Genomic DNA, 10,636 nt, shown 5'->3' on the forward strand with positions numbered 1-10,636 from the left:
AGCCATACACAAAAGAGGAAAAACCCATGATCTTTCAAAGACATGCACAGTGCTTGGCAAGGTCAGGGGGTGCTACAGATGCTGAATGCCGCGCCACACGGAAAAATAAATGCACTCTGCTCTAACCTCCCCACCAGCCGCCCCAAGGGAAGGTTACAGGACCCGCGGGGGTCCTAGCCTCCCTTCGCAATGACAGAAAGGGGTCCAGCGTCCGTGGGAAGGATGACTCCAAGTCGCTGGCCAGTCTAGCGGGACCGCAGCAGAGGAGTGGACGCCTCCGGCTCTGTCCCGGGCACCGCAGCCTAACCTGGAGGCGGCCGGCCTCGCGCAAGGGAAGCTGAAGGTGAGAGGGCAGCGGAGGACGAGCGCGGCTCCCGGAGAGGGGTGGGGGCCCACGCGCGCATGCGCAGTAACCGGACTGCCGCGGGCCGGAAGAGCAGAACAGCAGAGCCGCGGCGGCAGGCTCCAGACGCCGCTGTGGCCGCGGGGAGAGCGCGGGCCGGCGATGCGGCCCCTGGATGATACTGGGGCCGCTAAGCGGCAGGAGTCCGGGGTGCCACTGATGGACATCCCGTCCCCGGGCTCCAGGCAGGAGCCGGCGGCTGCAGAGGTAGTGGAGACGCCCGGCCCCGGAGGGTGCTGGCAGTGCCCTTCCTCGCCGTGCGGCTCGCGTGCCCAGCAGGGTGAGTGCGGGGCGCGGACCCTGGTGCAGGTCTCGCCCATGGGGGAGCCAAGAGGGCGCCAGTGGGTGGGAATCCCCGCAGCCGCGGGCGGGGGGCTGCGCATGGTGGACCGCGCCTCTCCTTCCCACCCTGCTGGAAGCTCCGGAACACCCTCGCGCTGTCACCTGCGGGCGGGGGGTGCGGGCTGGAAAGAAGAAGCCCCCTGCGTCCCAGTGGGCGGAAAGCCGGAGAAAGTTTCTGATTGGTTTGGAACCCATTTGGGGTTCTGAAACTGTTCCTATAATTAAAGTGTTGCGGGCAGGATCGGGGAGTCCGATTGCCGTTCGGTGCGCCCTGCCGGAGGTTGGAGGTCAGTGAGAAAGGCCATCACGAAGCGGGCTGAGGTTGGGAGGAAGCTAACCCAGAAAACTGATCTCGATGGTAAACGGTGTTCCTCGAAGAGGAAGCTGAAAAGCATCGAGTCTAGAAAAAATGTTTGTCTCAGTCTTAAGACTCTTGGGAAGGCAAAGTTGAGTGGGACCACTGGTTCTTAACCTTTTTTGAGTTACAAGGAATTTTTAGCAACTGAGGCAAAATGAGACAGAAGCACAATCTCACATACATGGGTAAGAGGTTCACGACCCACCTCCAAGGCCAGGGACACTTTGTTCAATGTCTTCCTTCCACAAATGATGGAACTGAGGCCCTGGAAAGTGAGGGCTTTGGCAAGATTTTGTTTGGTTTGTTTTTTTTTCTCCAAAGATCTGTCTTGTTTGGAAAAGACACTCTACAGGTCTGGGCAGCACCAGGCATAGGATACCAGTTAGCTAGAGACCCAGCCAAGGGCTCTTTCTCCCAGCCCCAGGCACATTCCTCCTTGAACTTCACCACCCAACTGAAGCAGCTTCCTCCAAGAAAAGAGAAACGGGCAAATCTCCTTTCAAGACAAAGTCACACAGTCAGCACCACCTCATCCTCTAGGTCATCTCCCCCTAGTGTGACCTGGGATTTCCATGCTGTTTAGCCAACCTCACTGTTCCCTCCTATCCATGTGCACTTTCTCAAGAGTCACAAAGTTCACAAACTTTATAGAGAAACAAACCCCCGGGAGATGGTTCTTGCTCCATTTTCATCCTAAATGCTAAGAGAAATGATCAGGCATCTGATTATTTATGTAGGGGTTACCTTCAGCTGAGTGGACCAGAGGTGCAGCTTTGAAGAGGTCAGATTCTTGCCTTAAAATGTTAGGCCTGAATGTCGTTCTGATGGACTGCTGAGTTAGTCCTTGCAAGCTTTTAAGTGATTCCCTTGTTTGTGAATCAAAGAGGAGTATTTCAGGCAGCACGTGGCAAAACCTATGTAAGCAATTGCACCTAAGAATCTTGAGGGAGTCTTTTAATTTCAAAGAAAGTTGCTAATAATAAGACTTAGAAATACTTATTATAAGGTAACCAGGCAATATTCCAAAAAAGGGAGTGCCACAGAAACACTTTAAACCTCTGTATGTGGTCACTGAACTTTGTGACAGTATCATTTTGCCTTTTAACCCAACTGCTTATCTCAAGAAAGTTCATTTTCAAGTTGCGGCTGAAACTGTTACCCATTTTTCTTACATTCTTGGATAACCTTCACAGACAGCATATAGCTATTCTAAGACATCTGTTTATTTTCATGAGGGACAGTGTCAGTCTTAGACTGAAGCAAGGAGAAGTTGTCTTAAGTCTGTGCCTCTCATTCTCCTGGAAGGAGTGAGTTCCTTAGGGTAGCAGTAGCTCTGAAACCAGCAGAGCTTTTTACAGTGCCCAAGATCCTGTTTCAGTGGGTCTAGGATAGGGCTGGGATGGAAGTTTTAAAAGTTCCTAAGTTGATTCTAATTCCCAACTGGGTAGTGAATCACCAGTTTAAAGCAGAGGATAGAGAAACTGAGCAACTTTTCAGTTTTCTTCTGACTCAGGAAATTACCACTTAAGTTGAATTATTTAGAGTTACCAGATTATTAGATATGCTTGCGTGGAGTATGATCGTGGAAGCATATACATAAGCAAATGCCTCTTTGGATTATACTACTCTCTTGTTCATTTCGTTTGACAGAACTGAAATTATTGTTCTGTAAGAGACTGAAGTTTACCAGTCCTCAGCCTCACAACAAATAATCAAGTTCAGCCAGACCTTGAAACTTAGTTTTAAAAGAGTTAAAATATCATAAGTTTAAAAATTTCTTGAGGAAAATTTAAAAGTTTAGGTTGGAGAAGATCCTTGAAATACAGACCAAGATGTTTTCTGTCCTTGATCTTCCCACTCTGTTCTGTTCTGTCTGAGGGTATAGTTCTATGTAAGGATTAGGTTTCTTCTAAGAAATACTATTTTGTTTGGACCTGAATTCTGAAATTTCAGAAGCTGACCTCTAAGGCTGACCACAAGCAAGACATGTACTTGGTGGTGCTTAACCTTCTAAAGCTTCCTTCTTCTGGACTGAGTGGGTAGGTACAGTTTGGTTCCTGCAGTATCTGAGCACACAGATCTAGAATAGAATGGAGGATTCTGGTACTTAGAACAGATAACCTATTACATGGTGACTGCTAGCTCCAGATCATTCCCTTCAGCTGTATACCTTGAACAGGAAAGGGTGGAGGCCTCTGACCAGAATGGCATCTTTTACTACAAAGGTCAGGCTGTAATGTACGCCTAGGAGGATTGTGCAGCATCACAGTTTGGTTCCACTTTCCAAATTGTTTATCACTATGGGCAAAAGTATCTAGTTAACATGTGGATGTTGAAATGTATTAGCTGGTGTTTGTGTTTATCAGAAAAGGGCATTAAGACAAACAAACAAACATTGTGCAATACTGGTTTATGGCTGAGTAACCCACTGTAAATTCCTAGATTGGAATGATAATCTTGCTTTACTACAAACTGCATGTGCCTACAGATCCTTTGCTTCTGCTTTGCTCATAACTAACAAGGGCTGTACTGTATTTCCATCCTATTCTCTCCTTAGTTTTTTTTTTTGTGTGTTAGTTTTTTAAAAGAACTATTCTTCAGTGTGTGGCCTATCCTTTAAGGAGTTCTCTGCTTACCCTGTTGCATTTTGCTCTCCTCTGAATGACCAGGATGAGACTGAAAGCACACTCTACTCCTCTCTTAGACAGCTGTGTAAGACAGAGGCAGTGGCTGCTCCTACGGACCTTCATTAATGGACTGAATACTTGATGCCCCGGAGAGAACAGAAGTTTTCCTGGTTAAGATCAAGCCAAGAATTAGATGGCAGTTCTTTTTCTTCTTTTTTTAAAAACTTTAAGCACTTTGGGGTCAGAGGGATAGATAACCTAGCTCCTGCCATCAAAAAGTTGTGTTCTAAATGGAAGATAAGTTGTAAACCATGAAAACTTAAATATCTGCTTGCCTGTATGCTAAGTCGCTTCAGTCATGACTGACTCTTCATGATCCTATGGACTGGAGCCCACCAGGCTCCTCTGTCCATGGGATTCTCCAGGCAACAGTACTGGAATGGCTTGCCATGCCCTCCTCCAAGAGATCTTCCTGACCCAGGGATTGAACCCTTGTCTCTTATATCTCCTGCATTGGCAGGCAGATTCTTTAACCACTAGCACCAGCTGTTCAAAATAACTAAACAGAGAGCCTTCTCAGATTATGCTTTTGCCTGTGGTGTTAGACTATGCATCTTATATTATTTAAAAAACACACCAGGTTTTCTCACATTATTTCCTTCAGCAAATATTTATTCAGCATCTTCCTTGGGCCAGGCCTGAACAGCGCAGCTGAGCTCTCAGCCCTAGAGGAGCTCACAGGCTTGTGGGGGAAGCCACATAATCAACAAGTAGCCACATCACACAGTTCGGACCTATTTTCCAGAAAAGAACACATTCTGTCTAAAGCTGAGTTCACCAAGGAGATGATATAAAATATCACATGGAAGCATTTTTCTCTCGCCTTCTTAATAAATATTTCTTAAAGATTTCTTTCACCATCTTGGTAAGCTTGTACTTTTTTTTGACTTATGAGTGAGGGAAGAGTCTTCAGTGAGCCAGAGAAATCCATTTTATAGCATGAACTGCAGTTAAAAATGTAGGCTTAAATTGTTGCCCTTTGCCTGTGGTTCTCTATTCTTGGTGGGGAAAATGGTTCAGGCCCAGAGAATGGATATTATTTAGGAGGTAATATTTGTGTCCTGTTAGTCATCAATGTCATTCCATTTTTCTCAGTATCTAAGTAAAAGTGATAAAACATGGAAGCAAGGACTAACCAAAATTTAATCTTTTTCAGAAGCTGAGAAGAAAGCACCCTGTCCTGGACTTGGCTTGTTTTACACATTACTGTCTGCGTTCCTTTTCTCAGTGGGTTCCTTATTTGTTAAAAAAGTGCAAGACATCCACGCTGTAGAAATTAGTGCATTCCGATGTGTGTTCCAAATGCTAATCATTATCCCTTGCTTAATATACAGAAAGTAAGTATTTCTTACCTGCCAAGTAGAAGGTATTAATAAATGTTTGTACATCTTTTGACCTGCTTAAATCATCTACTCTCCAGCATCTGCTTTATCTCTCTCATAGATTTACTAGTCCTTATACCCTTTGGCTCAGATTAATGAAAAGTCACAAGGATCCACCCATAGAAATTGCTCTCCTAAGCACAAACCACATGCCCAACAAAGGAGGGGAAAGAGATTCAGTTATTCACCAGGCCCTATTTTGAGAACAACGCTTTCCTTGTACAATTCCCCCCATCTTGTACCACCCTCCCTCTTTCCTTTGGCATAACTAGTATTTGGAAGAGAAAAGTAAACGAGAGGAAATAGTAGTGTCTCCTGGTGTCAGAGGTTTCTTTAAGTATAACAGGCTGTTCTCCAACCAGGGCAGACAGAAAGTTACAGTGGGAAAGATGTAAGGAGAGCTTAAGAAAGGCTTTTTGTAAAAAAAATTTAAATAATTACTTTATTGCCAAAAAATGCTGACCATCATCTGAGCCTTCAGCGAGTCCTAATCTTTTCACTGGTGAAGGGTCTTCCTTCATGTTGACGACTGCTGACTGTGCGGGGTGGTAGTTGCTAAAGGTTAAGGTGACTGTGGCAATTTCTTAAAGTAAGACAGCAGTGAAGTTTGCCACATCAGCTGACTCTTTGAGAAAGGCCTTTTTAACTCCTTTCTTGTTCAGTGTCCTCATCTGCAAACTGGAGGGAGTGATACCCTTTGTCCTCTACCCTGTACGAAAACTGTATTCCGCATCCTTACTGTCTTCTCCCTGGCCAGCCTCTCTTCCCCTTCCATGTGGACGCCATCCACACACCCTCCCCAGGTTAAAATTATGCCTCACCCACACTGTATAACCTCTACACACCCCTGTGTACTTAGACACCTGGGAGGAAGGACTGTTGGGTTCCTGGTGGCAGTGTGGCTCTTTGTCTCTTTGGGTAAAGATGCTTTAACTCCAAATTAAAAGCTTCAGTCACTTGCTACCAAAGTCTCCTTGTATCTATAACTCAGCACAGATTTATTTAGAATTGTTTCACTCCTTATCCCAAGTTTTTGGTGAAAAAGGTGAAAATCCAGTAAGAGCAAAAATATTGTCAGAAATTCCCGTGTCGATGTGGACAAGTCACCGTATTTTAGGAAATGATGGTGGGTGCGACTTAAATGTTGAAGGATGGCAACAGACCATTGATGTGAACACAGTCATTCTCTCCATTTTGGAATAAAAGTACTGGAAGGAAGGCACTTAGAAAAATTTTCTTACATTGTTGGCACTAATCTGTTTTGACCTCTTTTACGTTTCACTATCATGGGCAAAACTCACCTTCTCAAAGTATGGGCCAAAGGTGATCACACTTCCATTTCTAACTCCAGAGACCCAGGGGTCCCTATATCAAGCCTAGATGCTGTTCTACCTAGGCAGGAACTTACACAGTGCCCTGCTCTGTAAATATTTAATTAAAAAGCATTTGAGCAGCAGTTACTATACTTATCCAGATGCTACAGTTTCTTTTTTTTTTTTTTTGGTACCGGGAGTGGGGTTACAGTTTCTTTTCCAGTGTACTTCAACTCTTTTCCTAAGGAGAACAGTGAAAAGTTATCTCATACTCAGTAGCTAAAATAAACTTTAGCATTGCTTCAGCTTTAACAGAAAAAACTCATTAAGACTGCAAATGCACACTTGCATTCCCAAGTTTTCTTATATAGGGCAGCTAAATAATGAAATTGTACCTATTATAAAAATAACACTTTTTCATTGTAGAAAGTTTGGAGAAAATAAATATAAAGAAGAAAAATTACCTATGAGTCCACATGTTTAAGGTATAACCACATGAACATTTCAGTATATTTTCCTTTTTGTCTTTTTTTACAAGCATATATCAATACATAGGGAAAATACTATATTTGCTGAATTATAATCATACTATTTATGTCTTAGTTTTGCTTATACTGTGAACACTGTAATGTCACTTTAGTGTCATTACACTTTGTAAAAGGTATAATAGTTGTAGACATAATTAATATACCATTTCCTTGTTTTTGAAAGTTAAGACTTTTAAGATAATGTTTAAGAATGTAATTTGAAAACAAATGCCAAATCCATTTAATACTCATTCGTTCCTTTGAATTTACAGAACTGGGTTTATAGGCCCCAAAGGTCAACGAATCTACCTGCTCCTCAGAGGAGTCCTTGGTTCTAACGCCATGATCCTTTTGTACTATGCCTACCAGCTGACGTCTCTCGCAGATGCCACAGTTATCTCCTTTAGCTGCCCGGTGTTCACCTCTATAATCGCTTGCGTATTTCTCAAGGAAAAATACAGCCCCTGGGACGCCCTCTTCACTGCCTTCACCATCACTGGAGTGATACTGATCGTGAGGCCACCATTTTTGTTCGGTTCTGAAGTCGCGGACACGGATAAAGACTATTCCGTTCACGTGAAGGGCGCTTTGGTGGCCCTTGCGCACGCTGTGTTCGCTGCCATGACTCTGGTTATCCTCAGAAAAATAGGGACATCTGTGGACTACATGTTGAGCATTTGGTATTATGTAATCGTTGGCCTCATCGAGTGTGTCATTGTCCTTTCTATTTTAGGAGAATGGCGTCTTCCGCACTGTGGGTTGGACAGGCTGTTTCTCATACTAATTGGGATGTTTGGTTTGGGAGGTCAGATGTTTCTGGCAAAAGCCCTTCAGATAGAAAAGGCAGGGCCAGTAGCATTAATGAAGACCATGGATGTGGTCTTTGCTTTTATCTTTCAGATTATTTTCTTTAATGACGTGCCATCATGGTGGACAGTGGGTGGCTCCCTATGCGTAATAGCCAGTAGCACTGGAGCAGCCATTCGTAAATGGTGCCAGAGTACCAAATAAAGCATCACTGCCGAAATGTGTATTTTTTTTTAAAGTACACCGTCACCCAGTTCAGACTCACAGTGGACACACACACGCCTGGAAAATCTGCATTTACTTCATTGATTATATTTAATATATTTTATAAAGTATCATCTTTAATTAGTTGAGAATAAGCCAGTCAGTTGGGTGCAGCAGTGATTTTTTTGGTCAATTATTTTTTGGTTTGGCTTTTTGTTGTTGTTGGGGTGGCATTGGTAGGTGTTGGTAAGAGGATAGATCATTCGTTGGAGAAAAACTGCACAATTTTTGACTCAAGTATAAATTATGTAATTTTTAGAAGTGTATTTTTGGTATTGATGGGATATAGATGGGAGGAAACTTTAGATTTTCTTTCAGCAGTGTAGAGGCTGGAAAACTTACTGATAATAATGCTGCTATATAGTTAGTGTTATACTGAGAATTCATTTGAAATGTAATCCCATTTAGGAGGCCAAAGCTGAAACTTGGAGTAGGTGCCTACTTAATGGTATTAATAAAACAAATGAATTAGCCTTATTTTCAAGGCTTTTATAAACAATTGTCATTCTTTTAACCCGTATTTGTGCCTTTTCACTTTAATGCTAAAACTTTTATGTATAAACTTAAAAAAACATCTTCCCATCACCAAATCTGGCTAATAGTTTTCTGTTTTAGTGGCATGAGCAACTGTAGCTACATTCTGTAATTCTAATTGTCCTCTTTTTTTTTTTTTTTTTTGAAACACCCCTAAATTTTTCTTAACCTTAAAAGATTTTGGGTGTTTAAAAATCATAAGAAAGAAATCTTGGCATGACCAGTATGCACATTTCCATTCTGAAGTGTTTTCCCTATAATAGAAATGTGATTTTCTATAAATTTTCTTTGAATTTATGGTGTGATGCCAAATAAAATTTTCTCAGGGTTTTATTCACTTTAACCATAAGAAACTGATGAGATTTTACCTTTACAACTTACAAAAACCATAGTTCCTTATGGTTCACCCTATTAAGATACCTCTCTTACCTTCTAAACCAAATACTTAAGGGACTTCGGAGTATATTTTTTAAATTACTTTTTAAAATATAGTAATCCTAGTAAACTTATTTTTATAGTCTTTTTCCCTTATGGAATTTTATATAATAATGCTTCATGTTATATATTAAATGTAAAGACCTGTGAATCCACATTAATTGATTTTTGTAATTTCTTGAAAAAAAAATCACCATTAAATTCTAGTATATCAGTATGATCTTAAGTATCAGTGCTGACCCATGATACTAACCTCATGAGTTCAAACAACACATTTTATGTCTGGAATTTCATCAGGCCAGTATTCTGTAGTTAAAGAGAGAATGTAATATTTAGGAGAACTTGAGAGGTTAATCAGGAAATAGAGAGTACATACTAATGGCTCTTTGTCCCAGTGAACCCTTTATTGGTGGGGCTTTAGCTCTTACTGTATCAGACCTAGCATCTGTTATCTTAAGCCTACAGATTTGAACGCGTATAGGCTCTTTCCCATTGTTTCATCATAAATCTGCCAAAGTAAGAAAGAACTTGGCTTCCGAGGTTTATGCCGTGGTGAGAAACGATCTTTTCCAGTAGTTCCCAGAGGAAATTTTTGGCTTGGTGATCTTCCCAAGTGCTTCCCACCAGACAAATCCTAAATGAAGTCTATTTAGGAGAGTCACACTATTATTATAACTTTAGCCTATTCTGCAGGATTCAAGTTTAGAGTTGCAGAACCATCATTTTGCAAGTATGTTAGATAATTATAGACTTGGAGCTTTTTAGGGCTCAAAGGTTAGAGATCTTCTTGTAGGGACATACTCCACGGTTAGGGAGGGGACCTGCCCAAGATGGGTTTCCATGGTCTTATTTATCCCTCCTTTAGTTCCAAGGTAAAGTATGGAAAGTAAACCATTGCTTGAGATATCTAAGGTTAATAAACTCTCAGGGATGCCTCTCCTGGTTCTCTACCTTGCACAATAAAAGAACCTATGGGACCTTGAAAGTTACATCCCTCTGGGCCTGTACATTTCAACAAAGTGGTTTAAGTGCTTGAATGTCACAATATATGACCAAAGTTGGAGAAAATGTTTCTTCTCCTGACTTTCACAGGGTGTGATTCTTAAACACTTTTATAATGTCCAAGTTATTTACAAGGATATGTATTGTAACAATTGTGGGTGTGTATATTTTGCAAAGGCTTCAATTCCTATATCTTGAAAAGGAAACTATTTTCATAAACTGCTTCTATTTTATAATTACTAATAAAATTAATATGAAAGAAAACTATATTTTGGTTTTAATGATTGTAGCATATGCTTAGTTAATATAACATTTCTTTTTTTAATCCATGTGCATCAAAATGTATTTATTAAAGAGACTGACCTCTAGCCAGTTGTGATTTAGACTCAAGTTTCAAACTATTTATCTCTCTGATACTGTCACATCAAATCTAATGTCTCAAAAATAATCTTATGTTCCAGTGAGGCCTTCATTGTTCTAGCTCCTCAGATCTTGAAGCAGTTTCTGTTCCAACAGCTAGTCTGTTACTGAGTCTTAGAGTGTCTTGTCTTCTTACTGTCTCGTGAATTCTTCATCCTTTGC

General features: G+C 41.6%; 1 protein-coding gene across 1 annotated transcript; it reads left to right on the plus strand.

Annotated features, from left to right (window-relative positions):
- Positions 1-412: 412 nt before the first annotated feature.
- On the plus strand, positions 413-10,321 carry SLC35G1 (solute carrier family 35 member G1). The gene is made up of 3 exons (XM_040254552.1): positions 413-683; positions 4,947-5,127; positions 7,285-10,321. Exons 1-3 carry the CDS (start codon positions 506-508, stop codon positions 8,021-8,023), a joined length of 1,098 nt encoding a protein of 365 aa, XP_040110486.1. The 5' UTR covers positions 413-505; the 3' UTR covers positions 8,024-10,321.
- Positions 10,322-10,636: the final 315 nt, after the last annotated feature.

Source organism: Oryx dammah, unplaced genomic scaffold (genome assembly GCF_014754425.2).
Source record: "Oryx dammah isolate SB20612 unplaced genomic scaffold, SCBI_Odam_1.1 HiC_scaffold_14, whole genome shotgun sequence".
Lineage (NCBI taxonomy): Eukaryota > Metazoa > Chordata > Mammalia > Artiodactyla > Bovidae > Oryx > Oryx dammah.

Excerpts from the sequence above, each read along its gene's own strand:
- SLC35G1 (XM_040254552.1), top strand. The coding sequence starts at position 506 with ATGCGGCCCCTGGATGATACTGGGGCCGCTAAGCGGCAGGAGTCCGGG. Across the intron at positions 684-4,946 it reads CGGCTCGCGTGCCCAGCAGG|AAGCTGAGAAGAAAGCACCC; the intron begins GTGAGTGCGGGG and ends AATCTTTTTCAG. Across the intron at positions 5,128-7,284 it reads CCTTGCTTAATATACAGAAA|AACTGGGTTTATAGGCCCCA; the intron begins GTAAGTATTTCT and ends TTGAATTTACAG.